This window comes from Ammodytes marinus (genome assembly GCF_949987685.1).
Source record: "Ammodytes marinus genome assembly, chromosome: 16".
NCBI lineage: Eukaryota > Metazoa > Chordata > Actinopteri > Uranoscopiformes > Ammodytidae > Ammodytes > Ammodytes marinus.
The window spans coordinates 3,069,444-3,091,745 of record NC_137220.1 but is presented as its reverse complement, the minus strand read 5'-3'; the positions used below and the strand labels follow the sequence as shown (position 1 = coordinate 3,091,745).

Below are 22,302 nucleotides of genomic sequence, written 5' to 3'. Positions count from 1 at the left end.
CTGTGCGCCGCACAGTTTTATACATCTCAACTTTTTTTTTGCGCAGCACATTCTTGGCTTTGTGCGAACGCAATGGTTGCGTTCCGAATCGCAAACTTTCTACTATATCGTATGTAGAAAAAAGATTTAGGATGTCCCGATTCTTGTGGCCAGATTTAGGATGGTTAGAAGTACCCGGATGTCCTACGTCATGCGGCCAAGATTGTTAGTGTTGAAAACTGCATCCTATTTGGGGGATTCTGACCCACAATCCAGTGCGCACGTGAAGTCACATCGACGAAGCCTCCATATGAAAACAAACGGGGATGCGACGGATATAAAAGCAAGATCAAGGCGCAATGTTATGATGAAATAAGAGAGTAAAGTATGTCCCAATAGTATGCATATACTGCATCCTAACTAGATTATTTTTATCGTCGGATGTAGTATGTAGAATAGAAAAAAGAAAGAGTATGCGATTCGGAACGCAACCAATGTTTTGGGAAGGTTTCTACGCACATCTTTATAAATGAGGCCCCTGGTCTCTCCTCCTCCAGGACACATGCGAGCCTTGACTCCGTGGCTCTTTGCTTCCTTTGAACGATAGAAGTAAAAACAAGGATAATATAATTACCTGTAGTGGAGCAGGGACATTATACATTTAAAATAATTTAAGGTAAATCCTATAATGCAGATGTTACAGAAAAATAAAATTACTTTTTTAGTTGCTAACTCCTCCATCAAGGCTTCCCCCGCCTCCAGCCATTCTTTCAATTGTCTATTTGACTCAGATGCCATATTTTAGACAAATATAAAACAGAAAAAGACAAAAAAAAGGACAATCACAATAAAAAATAAAAACAAGGACATTTTTTGCTAAAAGGCAGAATGACAAAATGGCACTTAAAAGGGCCGTTGGATTTCTAAATTGTGTTATGGAGATTTGAAATGTGGCTTGATGCGCAAGAAAAAAAAACATCAAATTAGTTTAATAATATTATTGTTGGCACTAAAATAAACATTTCTTAATGCAAAGTAACTTACAAAAAGTTCCCTTCTGTTAACTGTTTGCAATTCCGACAATGTTTGTTCTCATTTTACATTCTGCAAGTTCATATATTACCTTATATTAAGAAGCACCCTCTAATATAATTTACCTCGAGTTTTTGTAATGTTGATGGTTTAATGCCAACACTGACCTACCAGTCAGAATAGACAACTAGTAAATATAATATATTATTAGGCCTATTACTGGCTGTTATTTCACTATTCACTTATTTTAAAAATTACCGTTTCCTTCTGTATTTTTCCACAACTGTGTATTGCTAATTAGAATAAAATTGACATGAATGATGAGGATTGGACTGTATAGGTTGGAGCGAAAGTACCTTTTAAATACCATCTATGGATAGCACTAGCTAGCTTTTACGTTAGCATGTGACCATAGCTTTATACAAGTTAGCCTTAAATAACATCTTCCAGAATCATTTGCAAATTGACTGTAACTTAAACATGAAACTGAACCAACTTAATGTTGCGTGATTTACAGAAACATCGCCAAAAAACAGATTAACACCTGATAAAAACGCTAATTTAGAAAAAAATATTACAGGAAGCTAACAAACTTACCGGAAAGACAGCATAGTCCATCTTGTTTCGTCGCACATTGATTCGTAACGGAGGTCAAAGGTCTGAATAAGCCGCCACCCGAGCAACCACGAGCGTCTCCGAGCCGCCCCGAGACTTCAAACGACCTATGCGGTCGTATTTTCCAAGAGGACAGGCTGCCAACATCATGTCAATATTGCTTTTGACACACGGCTCTGTAACGAACCAACAATGTGGGAAAACGATCCCAAAAAACATACAGCAACATTTAGAAGATAATCGAATCCCATGCATCTATTTTAAAATAATCTCGACCACATAGAGGCTACGCAAAGGCTGAATACAAAAGCTAAGAAAAGCGATGGCCATAATGCAGTCTCGTAAATAAGCCCGGAGTAGTCTAGTCACACTAACGCATATGAAATAGGCTACACGGTTTGCTCTGAGAGAAGATTATTTTACCAGTGACATAAACACAGTAAAAAATATATATATATGCTAGTTGCTATTTTTAGATACGACCCGAGCCCCGGTATTTGTAGAATTAACGCTGTTCACCGATCATCACTTAAATCATAATAAATAATTACAAGATGCCATTAATAAAATACAATTATTCAAACGAAACCATGAACGAAACACCCTTTGTATTAAAATCTTGAGTAAACGATTGATTGTAGTTTTTAAATAATTAATAATAAAAAAAGAAAATCAATGCAGCGCTGTGATCCGCTTCCAGCATACCGGAACAAATTTCGTGCTTCGCAGGACGAGATGAAATATCCCAACTATGTTTCAAAGTCGTGCTCGGCCAGACGACAGTTATTCCTATTGAAATGCATTGGAATTCAGTTCGTCCGGACCAACACGATAAATTCACTAAATTCGTCCTTGTGTACACGATTCAATAGATTAAAGTTCGTGCACTATAAGACGAAACTTCGTGAGACCAGGTTGGACAGACACAAAGAGATACACATATGAGCTGGTTATTTCCTGTGTTTGTAAGTTACTCACTGCTCTCAGTCCGTTTGTGCAACAATATTAAAATAATCTGTCTACGTTTGTCACCTTTGGCCTCGTATGTCTTGTTTATGAGTGCGGACAGCACATGCCCATTTTCAATGCTAAAGTTGTCATGGGGACCAAACACATTGGTGGGGATGACCGCTGTGTAATGCCTTCCATACATCTGAAAGTACGCCATGTCAACACACAGACACACAAAGATCAGTAACAGTATATTCTAGCAGAGATCAATGTGTTTCTGCAGGCATTTTCTCAGTAGCTCCCCCAAGTTTTCATGTTATTTTTTTACAAAACAAGGTCATCAGAATATATGTTATTAACCACACCACTAACAAGAACACAACTGGGTACAACAGCTTTCTCATCATATGCACCAAAGGTCTGGAATGAACTTCAAGCCACTCTAAAGCTGGAATCACTCCCACCACTCAGTAGCTTTAAAAACATGTTACAATCGGCTCTAAAAGAACACTGCAACCACGGACGTAATTTGGGGGGGGGACACAGGGGACATGTCCCCTGCACTTTTTCAAAAGGCCGTTTTGGTCCCCTGCACTTTTTACCGTCCAAAAATAATGTTGCGCTATAGTAAACAGAGACATGTCAAGCACTAGGACCAAGCGGAAAACTGCCGCTCAAGCTGAAGCCTGTTTCCCTGAGTTTAGACCGCCCACAAGCTCCTCGATTGGCTCTGCCGTTTCTTGTGTGATTGGCCGTCCCCGCTGTCACTCCATCTTGCGTGCACACTCAGTACACCCAATACATCCATGATGAGTACACCAGTCTGCTAGTTGTCCAGAGGGGTATACTACAAACGTTTAGCTACAGTAATAGCCCCATACTCTTACCCCATGATATGAATATCAGAGGTTTCATTTACATTAATGTTTGAATCGTGTCCATGTGCGTGCGTGTGTGCGTGCGCGTGTGCGCGCGTGCGTGTGTGTTTGGTAATTAGGCGCCGACATGTCTAAAAGAAGAAAAGTGGATATAAGAGACTTCTTTAGAAGTCAAAGTGTAAGTTACTCAAATAAATGCATTACACCCATAGATAGTAATTACACTCATCCTGCAACACCTTCACTGGCTCCCAATAAAGCAGCATATCCACTTCAAGATCCTCCTCATCAATTAGCTACAAAGATCTCAATAACCTTGTCAAGTGTCTTTGAGTTTTATTGAAAGTGCTGATAAATAAAATGCATTATTATCATCATTATTATTATTATTTTAACTGTAGAGCCCCAACAATTGCAGCAAATATTTTAAAAAGCTTATATTTAATGCCAAAGAGATACACTTATGTTCATGTATTATTTTTATGTTGAAAGGCAGCAAAAATGAAAAAACACCAACAATGAAAGATTAGGGGAATTACAATGAAATAGATTACAAATGTGATTTTATACATCAAAACTCATGATAATTGTGAAATTAGAAGTTTTTTCCTCTATAACCATATCATCAAAATTGATGATTGTTGCACCCCAAATTGTCGCACTGTTCATGTTATGCATCAACATATTTTTGTCAGGTGACAGAAAGAGATACAGGAGGAGAAGCTGGAGGAGGTAGAGGAGGAGAAGCTGGAGGAGATGGAGGAGAAGAGGCAGGAGGAGGTAGAGGAGGAGAAGCTGGAGGAGATGGAGGAGAAGAGGCAGGAGGAGGAGAAGAGGCTGGAGGAGGTAGAGGAGGAGAAGCTGGAGGAGGTAGAGGAGGAGAAGCTGGAGGAGATGGAGGAGAAGAGGCAGGAGGAGGTAGAGGAGGAGAAGCTGGAGGAGATGGAGGAGAAGAGGCAGGAGGAGGAGAAGAGGCTGGAGGAGGTAGAGGAGGAGAAGCTGGAGGCTCACAGGTGAGGTTGAAAGAATAAACATATGTAAGTCATGAGATTAAGCATTGTGACAAATGTTAGGGTGACGATAATCTGTATCAGAGCTTTCAAAGTTCAAACACGTGCATCTATATTTTGTCAGATGAAAGAAGCAAACTGGACAGGTACAGTTTTATATTGAGGCCAGCGTACTAAAAAGTTGTCTAAATGTATTATTTTATTGGTAAGAAATAGTAGCGACTCAGTAGTGAGTTCATGAGCTGGGTCAGCAACTCACAGTAGGGAGGGAGTGACATAAACATTAGAGTTTTATTAAAAATGTGTGTGTCCCCCACTTCTGAAATAAAAATTTCGTCCTTGACCTCCCCTATCATGCAGTTGAGCCCATTACTCAATCCATCCTTTTGTAACGGTCTACAATAGGCTCAGTATTAACACTATTTTGCTGTTTGCAGTTTTATCCCATGCAGAAAAAATAAAATCTGTGTTTTTTGTATAAGCGGTCTGGTTCCAGTTTATCCTGGGTCTTACACTGAATAATACTTGGTCGTATATTTCATTTCATTTAAATTTTTTTTTTTTCAGACATATCAAAAACAATACAAAACTAAATGAAAAGCACAAAAATACAACAAACAAAATTTATGTTTAAATGACTTCACAAAAAGAAAAGAAAAAAAAAAAGAAAAAAAATTATCTGTATTGATGTGACATGCCCGAAAAGGAGCAGGAAGAAGTATACACTTATTTAATCCTACCCCTTATACATCATGAAGTGAATTTCTTTTACATTTCAAGTTTTTTTTAAATGACAAATTGCATTGCAAATCATCCTTTGACAAACAGACGATAAAACAATATAAACTGCGTCATTGGTGCCACAGCGAAGTCAGCGGACAGTGCAGCACAGTTCAAGGCATACACTCTAAAAACAGATACTGCATATTACTTAATTTAATTGATGTAACATTATTACACTCAAAAATATGGAGTAGATTTCAAAGCTTAGAAATCAAGTAAAACAAACCATGAATAATGAGTAGATTTACTTCATATTTTCTATTCATAGTTTATTCTCAAAAATATCAATGAAACATACTGTAATTATTCTAAAATATTTACACAATGTAATCTGTCAGTCAAGTAATACATTTTGTTGATTAAATAAACTTACTTTATTTATTACATTTCACACAAATATTTCTGTTTAATTTTTACTCATGAATTTTGATTAAGTTAACCCAAATGCTCACCAAAATGATGTTTACTCATCTTTTTCAAGCAAAACATACTTTTATATTACTGTTACATTTACTAAGCCCTTGAAATATTTTTTAGAGTGTAGTAAGGACGTTTGGGTATTCAAAATGGTATGAAAATGAATTAAAGCTTGGCCAGCGTCCTAGGAGTGAGCTGGCCTTACTTACCAGTCTGTGAATACTTGGACTATAGACTCAGATTAGGTCATTTAGATTGGACTGCAAGCAAACACATATTAAACACACTTTCATTATTGTGTGCAATATCACTTCAGCACGCCAACACACAGGTAAGGAGCAGAAAGGCATTACTTTTATGTTACTTGTATTTCTTTAGACTTAGTCTTTATTTTGGCAATATGCATTTGGTGTAACCATTTGGTGTAACCATTTGGTTCACCTTCTTCTTATTAGAGCATATGAATGTGACAGGTTTTGTGATATTTATTACAATTATGAAATATCGTTCCTGTGTCATTGTCGTCCTATAGAGCCAGCAAAGATGTTGAACATGGAATCAGGTGTGAAAGCGGGGCCAATGCGTGTGCTGGTGACGGGTGGCTCTGGGTTGGTGGGCAAAGCCATTGAGCATGTGGTGCTGCAGGAAGGTGGCAAGCTGGAGGGAGAAGAATGGATCTTCCTCTCTTCTAAGGATGCAAATCTTGTGTAAGTTGCAAATCTTTTGTAAGTTGCTTCAATCGTTCCTGGCGTTTATAAACGTAAAGGATAAACTTATTCTTGTTCAGTCAGCTGTCACTCTGATCTGAAATCAAGGTGTTTAACAGTTATTCCATGATCTTCTGTGTACTGCTTTATTTTCATTGACCTGTTTTAAAGTACCACATAAAGGACTACATTGTCATTTAGTTAAATAGTTCTTCTTTTTTATTTATTTAACCTGAACCATTTATAATTAACTTAATTATAATTAGATTAAGATGAAATTATATAAATTATGATAATTTATGTGATAGTTTATTTTATTTTATTTTATTTTATTTTATTTTATTTTATTTTATTTTATTTAACCTTTATTTCACCAGGAAGGTCCCATTGAGTTACAGTAACTCTTCTCACAGGGAGTCCTGGCCAAGACAGGCAGCAGAAAAGAAGTTGCAGAATTTGCACAAGGCCACACACACACAAACAAAGTACACCTTTGTCTGTTCATATTGCAGGCTATATTTATACGATTGATTAGGCCTATCGATGGCAGATGACTGCAAAATGTGGGTCAAATAAATCCACTTTGTAGGCTACGTATAACCGCATAAAGGTGCATCTCAAACAAAATTGAATATCAATGAAAAGTTCCTTTTTTCTGTAATTTAATTCAAAAAGTGAAACTTAAATATATTCTAGATTCATTACACATGAAGTGAAATGTATCTAGAATAAACATACTTTCCACAAGGTTGACATTTCCGTATTATAAATCCTTTTTCTGATTGGTTTTATGTAATATTCTAATATTTTGAGATATAGGATTTTTTATTCCATGATCAATCAATCATCCAAAAAAAGGCTTGACATATTTCACTTTGAGTAATGAATCTAGGAAAGTTTAACTTTTTAAATGGACTTTCCATGATATTCTATTTTTTAAATGCACTGTCAACAATTGTATCAATAATCAATACAGGGGCATCAAGATCATTTGCCAGAGAATACAGCTGCTCTATGAAATGAACAGCCCCCTCACTTACGGGTTTAACTAGCGAGGCATCTTTTCCATTTCTACATCAGTAAATCTGTGTTCGAAATCTGGGTCTACTTCTGAAAGCTGTGGGATGGCACTTAACTTACACCTGGCTAGACAAAGCAACCCTTTTCATCCTGGATTAGCGTTTATGCAATTGACTAATCCAAATTGCCCAGGCTAGGCTTTGTCAAAAATGGCTTTATCAATCATCCTGGATATCTTAATTCCACTTTTATGCAACAGGCCCCAGTTAGTTAGAGAGTTTCAAAAAAAGTTGTAGCAATACTTATTATTTTTTAAATCCAGTAATTATAATTTATGATGTAATTCGATAAAGAGGACTTGTTCCATAGTTTTTTTCTGCAAGTGAACTGCTTTCATATCTGTTTTACTTCCTCTGGTTGGTTCACAACACCGCTTACTGTATATGGAAATAAACAGTCTTGCTCGGGGCACTGATTCACTAAAAGGCAGACTTCCCTAACAAGAACAGGATATTCATCCTTCACCATCCTTTACGTTTTACAGAGATGTGGGGCAGACCAGGGCTGTATTTGAAAAGTACCGTCCCACTCATGTCATCCACCTAGCTGCAAAAGTCGGAGGACTCTATCAACACATGAAAGAGAACCTGCATTTTTTGGTGAGATAATCAGTGGGCTCTCTGTGTCCCCCTTCCTCTCTTGATCCACGTCTCCCACTCATCTTTTGAATTATTATTATTATTATAATTATTATTATTATTATTATTATTATTTTAAAAAATCACTAATGAGTTGTCGATACCACATTTCAACCTAATTATCACTCGTGATATGTGCTTAAGGTTGCACAGTTTGAAATTTCACCACATTTAAGTTGAGACCATTCTTAAAGATCTCCTATTATACTACTTTTCTGGTCTTAATTTCTTGTTAAAAACTGCTATAGAGCAACCTGACACGAATCACATCACAAAAAACTATGTAGATTTTCGGGACACTCTTCCTCTCACCCTAGCGCGCACAGCAGTAACTCTCCACACACTGCTTTGAGCTTCTCCGCCCCCTCCCCCCCTCCTGCAAACCCCACTCCGTTGTGATTGGTTACCTTCCTTCCGGAACAATTTCAGCAGCGCACGGGCAGATTTCTGAGAGCAGGAAGGTGGGGGCATGGCCGGAGCTTGCCTGAGCAGCACATTACCATACATGGAAAAATCCGGAATCGTGACGACAAGATGGCAGGAAATTTGAACTGATTGGAACACGTGATTTCTCGACCGGCTGCCCTAGTGTTTAGCGCTCTGCACAGCCACCCCAGACGGTCAGCAGGGAATAAGTCTAAATGCATGTACATAATTATTTGATACGCTAGTATGGTTAAACATGACTATAAATCATTATAACAACGTTTATAGGTCATAAAAGTCGAAAAGTATAATAGGTCCGCTTTAAACTGTTTGAGTTCTGCTCATCTTTCTATTCAAAGAAATTAGACGTCTGTTATTTTCCTTCCATACATTTTCTCTTTTTTTCCTTTTGATGACCTGATTTTCCTTTCATGGGGAATTTTATGCAACCCAGTATCACCACACTGACACGCTTTGTCTTGAGGACCGGCGGGTTTATTACCGTTTTGTAAGGGGCGAGGTTGACCTCATAGAGCCTCAACCTTTTTTGGATACAAACTTCAGTCACTCAACCAATGCATTTTACCAATTTTAATGTAGGCTACTTATGATGCTAATTGCATAATAATGATAAAAATAATAAATAATAATAATAAAATACAACTTTTCATTCCAGGCCTTTCTGAGGCCCTCCCCCCATTGGAGCCAGTGCTTGGGTTCACCACCCCCCAGCCCCCCACTATGACACCCCTTGAGATAATGCTGCCATTCCAGTTCTACCACAGCAGAAAGAAAGAAAAACGCTAATCATGAACTGTTTACCCTTCACAGAGAGACAACCTCAAAATCAATGACAATGTTCTACACACATCCCACGAGATGGGTGTCACCAAGGTCGTGTCCTGCCTCTCCAGTTGTATGTTCCCAGACAAAACCACATATCCCATTGATGAGACAATGGTAAGGTTTAAAAAAAAACATTTATATCACACGCCATAGGTTGGTTCTTGTCAACATGAATGCTTTTTTCAACAAAACCCTATACTTTTTGTGGTTGTGTCAAGCTTAAGTTCAGGGATTTTAATGTGGTTATTTGTGGACAATGTTGAAATTTGCCAAAAACAAAATTGGTGTTTCATTGTAATATTATTTAATGTAATATAGTGACACAAAATGATCAGGCATTGATTGGCTCAGATTTCACGAGGGAGTAGGAAATGTCTCTCAAATATGGGCAGTAGGGCTGGGCGATATGGACCAAATCTTATATCACATTATAGGTAATTTTATATCACGATATGGATATATATCACAATATAGTATTTTTCCTTTAAATTCAATGGATTACAATAACCGTACTGAACTTTAATCACATTAGATTATTTTCATCTTTAGCTTGGAACTTAAATGTCCATACAAAACTGGTGCTGAATTTTCCTGCAGTATTTGCTCATCTTCATTTAAAAAAGCTGTCAAAATTAACTAGTGAGCAAATGTCTGGTAATACTTTAACTCCAGCTTCAACACAAATAATATTTTCAAGTTTGACATGTTTTAAAGTTAAGCCCTGAGTAGATGCTAAAGATGTAATTGTTAGCCAGCTAGCTCACGAGAGCTAACCCATGTAGTTTACGGCTTAAAACAAGCCAACTCTGCGTCACGGCAACAGCACGCTGAAGAGCCGCACACAGCAGCAAGTTTTCCTTTTTTGACCGTTAAAACCAGCTGCTCTGTCACCGTGACACGGAGTTGGTTTGTTAACTGTAGTGACAGCGCACCGGAGCTAGACCATGGACATATGGCAAGGCAAGGCAAGGCAAGTTTATTTATATAGCACAATTCAAACACAAGGCCACTCAAAGTGCTTTACAGGGGCAAGATTAAAATACATAAAACACATTAGAAGACATTTAAAAGCGAATGAAAAGAAGTAAAACATTTAAATAAAATAAAAAGTACAGGTTAAAATGGAAACAGAAAAGTCTTCAGACTCGATTTAAAAGAACTGAGGGTTGCAGCAGACCTCAAGTTTTCTGGGAGTTTGTTCCAGATATTTGGTGCATAAAAACTAAAAGCTGCTTCTCCTCGTTTAGTCCTAACTCTTGGGACTGTAAGTAAACCTGTCCCAGACGACCTAAGGGCTCTGGACGGTTCATAACGTATCAGCAGATCAGTAATGTATTTTGGCGCTAAACCATTTAGTGCTTTATAAACCAACATCAGTATTTTGAAATCAAATCAATATAAAGAAATATAGGCTGTGTTCGGAAAGCCATACTAGCGTCCTACATCCTACATACTCAACATCTATACACTACACACTGTCTACTCAAATATCGATTGTGTATGCGAGGTGCGTCGAAATATTCACACTGAAGTATACTCAAGCAATAAAGAATTTCTTCTTCTTCTTATAAGATTCCGGCCATTTAGACGCTGTTTAGCGTATTGCCGCCCTCCACAGGTTAGATATAGAACTAGATTTTCACATACAGTCCTGTGTTGTGCAGGAAATGCAGAATTTGTAAATAAAGAATTTCAAAAAAACCTTCCTTGTCGTTTGAAAAGACGCGATGCATTGTGGGGCGGTTGAGTAGGAAAAGTATCCAATCGATCCATACCCAAAATCTTCCCGGAAGTTAGTACTCATCCGGGAATTTCTCGCATACCCAAACTCGCATACCCAACCGTCACATACTCAAATTGAAGTCAAAATGAGTATGAGTAGGACGTTAGTATGGCTTTCCGAACACAGCCCTAGACAGCTAGAGCAACAGATGAGGCTTCTTCTGTTGAGGGTAGAGAAGCTGTATTGCAGCCCAGAATTCTGCTGCAGAGCCCCCGTGTGGCGCGGCGGTGTAACTGCAGTGTAACTATAGGGACTCGGAGGGACAGCTGCCTCCCGCCACATGAACTTTTTTTCTCTGCGGTATAAACGGTATGGCAAAATCTCTCCCGGTGGACACTTTCATATCGTCCACGATATGATATCGTCCTATCGCCCAGCCCTAATGGGCAGTAATGATCAGTTTACAGTGTTGCTACAGAGCTTTTAAATGAAGTACAATAATTATTACTCTGGCAAAGGGCATAGGTTGAATTCCATCTTTACTTCTCTACTCTCAGATACACAACGGACCACCCCATGACTCCAATTTTGGATACTCACGTGCTAAAAGGATGATTGATGTTCAAAACAGGTAAGAAGGAGGCAGCACCTGATCAGACTGAAGATTATAAATTGTCTTCTAGCTTAAATTAAACCTGTGACGAAGCCTTATATCCTATAGTACAATACTCTCTCTGTGACTGAAAACTTCCATGAATGACTGTAATTCATTTAGCAGGGTTGTCGGGTGAGTAATGCATGGTTGTTTACTTTTTATTGAGTTTTCTTTTACAGAACATAAACAAAAGTGGTACATACTGTATATGTCCGCAGGACATCGAAACCAACCCAAATAAATAGTAGCAAAAGGGGGCCGATCCATTTCTAGCCCAAGTTGTACGCGTATATTACACACACAATATAGTGTACATACATACACATAGATACACATGGTCACTCTTGTACATACTTACTGATGCATGTACTCTATATCTACCCCACACAGATTTGTATCTTACATTTTACCATAGAATAACCCTGCTCTTTGACTGGAACACTATATTAAACTTAAAGATACGTTGTATATTACATAATATGAAAGCATGCCACCTGTAGTGACAAAGTCCACTTTTTGCCTCTACTGGTTGCTGATTGGTAATAATGTATGGACGTGCGCTCAGTTGAGGTAATAATAATCGGCTTGCCAAAAGTAACATTTATCAAAGGGTTTTGTTGTCCACTTTGAGTCCGTATCCTCCGAAATTTATTTACCAAAAAAATTAAAAAATACCACAAAAAGAGTATACATAAACCGAGAACAGTCATTAAATTGTGTGCTTTTCCCAATCAGTCAACACTTGTCTGTTGCAGGCAGCAAACTTAAATAACCTTTCGCCACCTTATAGGCTTACAGCACCACCTAGTGGTTGGAGGAGTTAACTTAAACGAAATAAACATATGGCTCTTACACTACCAACAAAACCCTCTGCAAGTATTTATCACACTATGCTAAGCTAAGCTCTTCAAAATCACCTAGATACATTATTTTGAAAAAAACTGTCTAGTGTACACCATGGACATTTCTCCAAAATAGAGCCACAGAGGGACAATTCCAGAAATTGTGAAAGTGATTGGCCAATACAAGCCCTATGTACAAAATATAATACTGTACATGGAAATAAAAGATCAAATGAATAATAACTGTGGTGAAATAGCATACTGTACTCAATACAATAATGTTTAATATGCGATACGGTGTGGTTAACATTATAAACATTATGAACTGATTGTTAGAGCTGAGCTGATATATACTGAGGGGGGTTGTAGTACATTTCAAGAAACTGAGTTTTTCGGTTCATTTAGTTTACAGCCTGAGTACGATCCATATTCTTCAAGCACTGACATCAGCACAGGCAGGGAATCTTTTGGGATCGAGAGATATACAGGGTATCATCTGCAAAGGTGTGGTTCCCCTGCTGGCATTTGCATTCCTTACATTTTGTTATTCTGCTTAATCCATTGTGCTAACGGTTCAATAAAAAAAGAAATCTGTTAGTGCGCCTGTAAATATAAAAATGTTATTTTATTTTATTTTATTTTATTTAACCTTTATTTCACCAGGAAGGTCCCATTGAGTTACAGTAACTCTTCTCACAGGGAGTCCTGGCCAAGACAGGCAGCAGAAAAAAAGTTGCAGAATTTGCACAAACAAAGTACACTACAATTGACATTATAATGCTAAAATTACACTTCATAACAGGCTATATAAAAACAAGCTTATACATACAGCTAAAAAAAACAAATTAAAAACAAATAAAAGGCATCAGGTTAAAAACAGTTGCAGTGTTCTTTTAGAGCCGATTGTAACATGTTTTTAAAGCTACTGAGTGGTGGGAGTGATTCCAGCTTTAGAGTGGCTTGAAGTTCATTCCAGACCTTTGGTGCATATGATGAGAAAGCTGTTGTACCCAGTTGTGTTCTTGTTAGTGGTGTGGTTAATAACATATATTCTGATGACCTTGTTTTGTAAAAAAATAACATGAAAACTTGGGGGAGCTACTGAGAAAATGCCTGCAGAAACACATTGATCTCTGCTAGAATACACTGTTACTGATCTTTGTGTGTCTGTGTGTTGACAGGGCGTACTTTCAGATGTATGGAAGGCATTACACAGCGGTCATCCCCACCAATGTGTTTGGTCCCCATGACAACTTTAGCATTGAAAATGGGCATGTGCTGTCCGCACTCATAAACAAGACATACGAGGCCAAAGGTGACAAACGTAGACAGATTATTTTAATATTGTTGCACAAACGGACTGAGAGCAGTGAGTAACTTACAAACACAGGAAATAACCAGCTCATATGTGTATCTCTTTGTGTCTGTCTCATAGAGGAAGGAACTACTTTGAATGTCTGCGGATCGGGAGCTCCAAGAAGACAGTTCATGTATTCATTGGTGTTGGAGCTATTCATTTGTCCGATTTAATTATAAAAACATTTGTGTAGTTTGTTGGCCTGATATAGATTAATTTGATTATTTAATGTTTAATTTCTTGTTTGCATTATTAGTTGAAGTTAATTTGAGTTTATTTATGCTTTTGTTTGTAATTAGTGGCCAGCTGTGGCGCACCAGGTGCCTATATATAGAGGGAGGCGGGCATGTGTTAGATAGGCACTGGGTAGGGTCATGGTTTTTTACCAGATACAGGAGAGAGACAAATGTGCTTTGTTTGCTTGTAACATCCAGACAATAAACCATCAAAAACACAAAGTTCCCGACTGGACAGTGGACTCTTTTTCCCTACCCTGCGTACGATTCGTCCCCCCAGTGCCTCAGTGGCCATTTTTATTACGTTGTTTTGTTTGATTTCTTTATTTTCAAGTTATTGTTTTATAGAGGACAAATGGCCAATACAATTGGTATGCTCCGATGAATTAAAGGCCTACTTCACCGGTTTGAATATGAAGGTGTAAAGAGAAATATAGGGTTAAAAAAAACGTACTTTGTAAATATTACTGTGATGTCACAGTAAAAGACATCACAGTAATATTTACAAAGAAAGTTTTTTTTAACCCTATATTTCTCTTTCTGTGATGTCACGAGAAAGAGAAATATAGGGTTAAAAAAACACTCTTTCTGCCTTTTCTCAGGCTAGGATGAACCGATTTCAATTTTTTTCGCACATTTATACTACATAGGATCTCAGAATTCAATACACCTTCATATTAAAACCGGTGAAGTAGGCCTTTAAGTAGCATTCTTACATGTCAAATGAGTCATTTGACGTCACAAAATCTCATTGTTTGTTTAATCTCAGGACTTGGGCCGTCTTATGATTTGGGTCCTCAGAGAATATGAGGAAATTGACCCCATCATCCTCTCTGGTGAGGACATTGTTTGAGTGCGAGTTGTTTTTGCATCTTAAACGAAAACAGCTTTTTCCTACCTCAGAATGTACATACTGTACATACATTAACTCATTCACATTCTTTCCAGTGGATGAAGAGGATGAGGTCTCCATCAAAGAGGTTGTGGATATGATTGTAAAGGCTCTGGACTTCAAAGGCAAAATACATGTATCCTTTCAAACTTCATAATATTAAACTGTCTATACAGTGTTTATGAGAGGGATTAGTGAACCTGGGATATACATTCCAAACAAAACTTTTCTTATTTTCCTATTGTTAAGAGATTCTTCACAAACCCATCTTGTGTAAGCCATTGCTGGCTTGAAAGCAAGGCATGTAATTGAATATTTGAAAAATGACGTGCACAATGGTCTTTTAAATTTGGAATGATCTTCATTTTGAGCAACAACTTTGAGAGAGGCACATAAATGTTGTTTTGGAATTAATTCAGTCATACTAAGCTGTATGGAAAGCCCAAAACCCTCCTCAGATATTGTCCTGACCCTCTAACATCAGTTTGACACCACCCAGTCTGATGGCCAGATGAAGAAGACAGCCAGCAATGCCAAGCTGAGACGCTACCTCCCCAACTTCACCTTTAAAACTCTTGAAGAAGGTCAATGTTTATTGTTTATTGTTGTGAGATACTGTATATATATATATATATACACACACCTGTATATATTGCTCACTGATGTTGTTTTGGCAATTTTGTGGTACCAAATGATTTAGTGGATGGTAGAAAACTTGGAGAATTCCTATAAAATACTGTTTACCAGGGGCAGAAGAAAACATCCATAAGATTAATATGAAAACATGTTTACAACCATTTATTTAATGTATGCACTGCAAGGGATGTGATGAAGGCTGCGTTTCCCCCTATACAAATGAGATCTATGCATGAATATTTGCATGCACTTTTTTCAGTCTGAGTGATGATAACTAATTTTTGTTTGTTTGTTCCCGTCTTTGTAGGCATAAAGATGACCTGTGACTGGTTTTTGGCCAACCATGACATTGCCCGGACATGAAGTGACCAAACGCTGAGCTGAAAATCAGCAATACTTGTATCAATGTGTATGTAATACTGGTTTATTCAGTGCAACAACACACAATGATGTTCATTGTCTTTAGTATATTCAATCCCAGGTGTTTTTACGTAGAGTAAGCTGGCTTCTGCTGAATATCTAATGAAACTGTTAAATGTTTAATCATTCGGGGATGCAGATTATTGATTTTTTTTCTCAATATGAAGCATATTTATTACAGTTTTTTACGATCGCACAAACACTCAAATCAAAAGTATTGCACAATTATCAAAACCTTAAACTCAAGAAGCAAACCATTGGCCCATATGTGCACCACTATAAGCACAAAGTCAGCCTCACACTTTTTGCAAAACAATACACACTGTGATTTGCAAAACACTAAACACACTTAAACACATTAGACACAGAAGTATATCATGATGTCACCTCATTGCAATTCCAAAGCACTGACTGTCAAATGACCAAACACATGAGCCAATCAGTAAACACAACCCCCAAATGCACAAACACATGATTGCTTTATTCTAGACACACCAATCAGGTTCAAGCACTATACAAATGCAGCAGGTAAGTTCACCTGTCTTTACAGTAACCAAAATGGAAGGAGTCAGAATAACAGTGAGAGTGAGGGGGTTGAATCCACAGAGGAGATGGGGTCCTCCTCTGTCATGCCAATATTAGCCCTTACAACACACCTCATACTCACATTTTTAGACTGATTGCGAAACATAGTCACAGCAGGTAAACAAATGTACCAGGCGCAATACATTGTCATTTGGGACAATGTGTCATTCCACCATGCTGCTCTGGGCCAGAACTGGTTTCTACACCATCCACAGTCCACAGTTCACAGTTCTATACCTTCTATACCGTATAAGTAGAATTACTAAAAGTGTTTAAGGTTAGCAACAGCAGTGTTTAACTGGTTCAGACAGAATTAAGTCATATGAAAAATGTGTGTTTCATATGGTGACAAAATATGTTTTTTATAAAATAGTGTATAGTTTTGAAAAGAGTATTTCATTTTGCAAAGGGTCTGAGGTGTTTTGGTAATTGAGTGTTTAGTGGGCTAATTGTGTGTAATGTTTTGAAAAATCGGGCCCTGTTTTCAAAATCGTGCTTAAGCAATCGAAAAAAAACTGTAAATGTTTAGGAGTTGCAGTGATGTTGATGTTTGAGTTTTTCAATTGAGTGAATACATTGAGTGTTGCCAGGTAAAGTGAGTGGGTGTCCAATTAAAATGATGTTAAACTTATATTCATACTTATAGAATATATCATAATGCATATTAAAAATAAAAATATACCTGCAATAAGGGATGGATATTGTAACCCTAGAAAATATGGAACATTTACCAAAACTGCTCATTAAACTAGTTCTCTTTTTTTGTAATTGTTTTTGAGAAAAAATAACAAATTAAACATTGCTTTATATTCTTATTATCTCATGTAGGCCCACTGTGTGTGTGTGTGTGTGTGTGTGTGTTTGTGTGTGTCCAGAACCACATTTGGCCACACGGCCAACAGACCCAGGCTCCGTAAGGCATAGTTTTCAGCCTATAGTGATCCATTTCATCCAAAAATCCACAACCATCTCCCTCGTCTTCCTCCCACACCATGCATGCCACAAAACTGCACATGTAGTCTGTCTCCTGTCCAGTGCTTACAAACTCCACAACTGCTGAATCTTCCGAATATCTAATTTAAATGGGCCTATAAATAGATCAGTGCAAGGATTAAATGAGGGGCGTGAAATGGAAAAAATTAAGTTTGTAAACTCACCCTGCGTTCCACTACCCGTTCAACATGCCCTCGTTCACTTTCCCTAGGCACTTACCCTCGGGGGAATCCCCGCCGCCATCATAAGTGTTCACTTCACAATTATGCATCACTTTGTGTTGGTCCATTAAATCAAATCCCAGTAAAATAAATGTACATGTGTGGTTTTAACGTGACAATGGGGAAAAGTTCAAGGGGGATGAATACTTTTTCAAGCCACTGTAAATCTAAATAAGGTAAATCAAGAGAGTTTTCCCTTTATAACATAAACAACCCCATTGTCGGGGCGCTCCGGTGGCGTAGTGGATAAAGCGCATACCATATTGGCTCCGACCTTCGTTGCAGTGGTCGCGGGTTCAAATCCGACCCGTGGACCTTTACTGCAGGTCATCCCCCCTCTGTGTCTCCCCATTTCAACTCTGTACTGTCTAATAAAGCTTGAAAATGCCAAAAAAAAAAAAAAGATAACCATTGTCGTTTTTTTACATCCTTGATTTATATTTATTTCAATAATAAAACGTTAATAATGCATACAAGACAAACGTAACACAACAGTACACCCCCTCCCTCCCTGCCCAGACCGTGCCATGGGGCAAAACACTAACGGCCCCCACACACACATCCTACCTCTACTGCGCGTCTACCTCGCGTCTGCGTCTGACTTTTTGTCACAGACTGTGAAATCAACGTAGAGCGAGCACACATCCAACCTCAGACACACTGCTGAGGCGCGTCGGAGGCACGTCTGCAGCGACGCTCCCCTTCACCTCAGGAGGCTCGCCTATTTTTTTTCTGAGAGCAGCGCGTCTCTCTCGCGTCTCTGTGCTTTAACTGATAGAGAAATACTCTGTTGACAGTCATACCATCAGCATTCACTCTATTTACACGTTTACCCGGTGTGTTTATTTCAAAATAAAACATCCCTCAGTCGTATACGCGAATAATCCCTTTATTTCACGATTTAATTGTGCAATCAAAATCCGAGGGATTTCAAACCTAATTTTCAATTAGTTCTGGCATTTCATTTTTGGATAAATGACACATATAGAGATCCATATAGTGAAGAAATAAAAAAGATCATGATGAGCGCAACAGTTTTCCGTTGCGCTATCTGTCTACGGCCTTCTTCTTCCCCGACCACACCCCCCTCTCTCTCTCCCGTATAAATCAGTAAAGTGATTTTTGAAATACTCTGCTGAGAGTCATATTGACTTCATACTGGCAGCTTTCGCTGTAGTTTCACCATTTCCTGGTGTGTCCCCTTCAAAATAAAACTTCCAACAAGCGAACATATGGCAAAAAAAAAGAAAAAAAATGGCAATGGGGCGCACGGATTACTGTCCAGACTCAATATAAATCATATGCATCATAGATGACATGAAAGAACTTCATTTTTAATGGGAATTATCTTTGACAACTCTATGTGGAAAGATAGGGCTTTTAGAAGCAGCGCTGCAGCAGCAGCTGCTGAGACGTTGCATGTGTGTCCGAGAAAAGTCCGAGAGAGGCAGCAGTAAGGTAACGCGACGCGCTCCAGAGGTAGACGCAGGATGTGTGTGGGGCGCGTAACACTGGTTCCCTGTACCAAAGTCAGTGGTATTACCTAAAGAGCTATCCAGCTGATCTCACTCTCTGAATTCCAGACAACATTGTCTTACAAATGTCCATAAAAGTACATAGTATGCTTGGATTGGATTGTGGGAAATCAGTAAATCCTAAATATTTTTCTACTAAACTAGATAGTAGGAAGGTATGGGTATTGGAACGCACCCCTAGCTTTATTTTTACGGCTCTTGTCCACTATCACACAGATCTTCACTGGTAATATCTTCAGAGGGTGCTCCCTATCCCAATTGCCAAAGTGCGGAAACATCCTCTCTTTGAAAGTGTGTGTGAAGGTGTGTATGCGTGTGTTAGTGTCGGCATCGCAGAACGACACTTTTCCTCTGTTCCAGTCCAGATTCACTCTGATCTTCTGGAACTTCTTTTGCACTTGGAGATCAATGAATGAATCTGGTGAATGTGCCGAGTATTCACCTCCAAAGAACATTATTTTCCAGAATCCAGGTAGTATGTCTCCATTCCTATCTTCAGACTCTGCTAACACACCCAGTTCCCAGTATGTACTGTCTCCAACCTGGACGTCCCAGCTGTGAGTCCCTGAGTTAAAGCCCTCAGAGCTCAGGACAGAGCTGTAAGAATCAAACCTCTCTGGATTATCAGGAAGCGCCTGTTCCTCTTCTCCATATCTCACACTGGTCAAACTGGTCAGATCTTCAGACAAGATGAGGTGTGGATTCACAGTGTTTGGGTCCAGAACCAGAGGAGTGTAGGAGACCATGTCCTTCATCTTGTTCCAGATGTTGAAGGTCAGGTTGCCCAGGTGTTTGGCCTCGTCTATCAGAGCTCCTGAGAGCAGCTGTGGATTATCTGGCAGGGGGCGCTGCTGGACCCTCTTCACTGCAGCCTTGTAGTTGAGCAGGAATGAGACATCTTCAGCTTTCAGCTGCTCCTCTGTGGCTCTGACTGTGTCTGAATAAGCTGCTATCTCTCTGCTCAGAGCCTCCATCATCTCCTTCATCATCTGACTCTTCTGCTCCTCTTCCTCCCTCAGTGCAGCCATCCTGGCCTCCTCTTCCTCTTCTAGAAACTGGTGAAGCTTCTTAAACTGCATCTTAATCTGTGTCTCTGTGCGTCGGGCCTGGACCTTGGGTCTGAGTCTGTGGCCGCTGTGTTTTTCTGAATCTCTGCAGATCAGACAAACCGGCTGCTGATGGTCCAGACAGAAGAGTTTGAGTTTCTCAGAGTGCAGACTGCAGAGAACCTCTGAAGCTCTCTCATCTCTCTCCAGTAAGAAGGTCTCACACAGGTTCTTTAAGGCCAGGTTACAAGGAGGGTATTCCCTTGAAGAGCTTCTCTTACAAACTGGACACTCCTGAGTTGGTTTCCCTCTCCACCAGTTCTGCAGACAGACTTTACAGAAGCTGTGGCTACACGACAGAAGAACAGGATCTCTGAAGACGTCATGACAGACTGGACAGCAGAGATCCTCCTCTGATCTGGAAGCCATTTTGTTTCAGAGTGCAGCTGAAAACACAGCAAACAGAAAGTACAGTCAGTCATGGCTCCCCTCCCTCCTCTACTAGTCAGGTTTGCTATTAACTTTATGTTTATGGCGGCCATGTTTTAAATTCCAATATAGCCGCCAAGTAGACATCTGGGGCAAATACCAACATCGATTATCTGATTCCTCAAACAATAGAATTACCAAGAATACATAGATTTACAAACCCTCCGAAATGACAACCGAAGTTAAAATCAAAACATAATGAATCCGACTTGTCAGATTTTCTATTATCTTTTGTGGGAATTTTTGGAGGTTTGCTAAACACCAGTGGGACAACTGGAGCCATATGTTCAAAACTCATCACAGTCAGCAAAACAGAAAAACAGAAGTCCATTTGGTCCAAACTGTGGTTAATTTTAAATGAATTTCAAACAAAATCCATAAGTGACATCATTCTCGAAAACTCAAGACCTTTCGTCACCCTGTGTATTCACAGCTTCACCGGGTCATTCTGGACCCACTCGTGCAGTAAAGGGTTAATGTTCAGTGTTTGAGGCACACCCAGAATCCCTCTTCTGGCTACTCTAGGGCCGGTTTCACAGACAGGGCCTAGATTAAGGCAGGAGAAGGCGTTAATGTGGACTAGTTAAACTCGGACGTTTAAGTCGCTTTCATGGATATGGCTTAAGGTTGGCTTAGTTAGTCTGAGACTGACCACCTGTAGTAAGGTAGGTAAGCCTAAATGAAAACACCTGGCCATGAGTACATGCTGCTGGTCCAATGGTGATCAGAAACACCATTGCTTGTGAGAAAAAAATAAATAAAAATTAAAAATTAAAAAAATGGTAGAGGCTAAAGAATCCAGTCAAAGGTTTAATGAATTTGATAAAAAAAATCTCTTAAAATAAATTGTGAAAAAACCGTACTACTGGAACTGAGCAAAGAAAAAAAAGTAGTTGGGCCGCAATTTGCAATGATTTCAATTCAATAAGAGAACCATACAACAACTTCAGGTACGATATATTCATTATTATGAGTATTTCACATCTTTTGACATCCCTTATATTGAATGATATATGCAGACTATGTGGAAAAGTCTGAAACTCTTTAAAAAGAGAACGCATAGACCAAACTTAATACTGGAGGTGGACCACTAAAACAGGGTAAGACTGATGAATTCAGTGAGTTGCTGTCTAGAATAATAGATCACCAACAACCCCTGGAAGGAATACGAGATGATGACCATCTGGACAGTAGGGGAGAGTGGGGTAAAGTGAGACACTTTTTATATTTGCACTCCTAAGCGAGCTCAAATAATTTATCAGTCAAATTTACACATTTCCCATTAATTCAGGATGTTTCCTAGCAATGGA

General features: G+C 38.8%; 2 protein-coding genes across 2 annotated transcripts in view; one reads left to right on the top strand and one right to left on the bottom strand.

Moving 5' to 3' along the window:
* LOC307262971 (nuclear factor 7, brain-like) overlaps positions 1 to 20,932 on the bottom strand; it is a gene marked incomplete at both ends in the record, with an annotated part of 53,429 nt that extends 32,497 nt beyond the window's left edge. Inside the window, one exon of the mRNA XM_080043992.1 lies at positions 20,627 to 20,932. Within this exon, the coding sequence (XP_079900118.1) occupies positions 20,627 to 20,932 (306 nt within the window). The remainder of the gene's footprint in view (positions 1 to 20,626) is intronic.
* LOC307263145 (GDP-L-fucose synthase-like) lies at positions 6,218 to 16,066 on the top strand (the record flags this gene model as incomplete). The annotated part of the gene is made up of 10 exons (XM_080044206.1): positions 6,218 to 6,372; positions 7,937 to 8,051; positions 9,348 to 9,476; positions 11,643 to 11,716; positions 13,764 to 13,897; positions 14,018 to 14,082; positions 14,945 to 15,011; positions 15,124 to 15,203; positions 15,552 to 15,651; positions 16,011 to 16,066. 10 exons carry the CDS (start codon positions 6,218 to 6,220, stop codon positions 16,064 to 16,066), a joined length of 975 nt encoding a protein of 324 aa, XP_079900332.1.
* Positions 20,933 to 22,302: the final 1,370 nt, after the last annotated feature.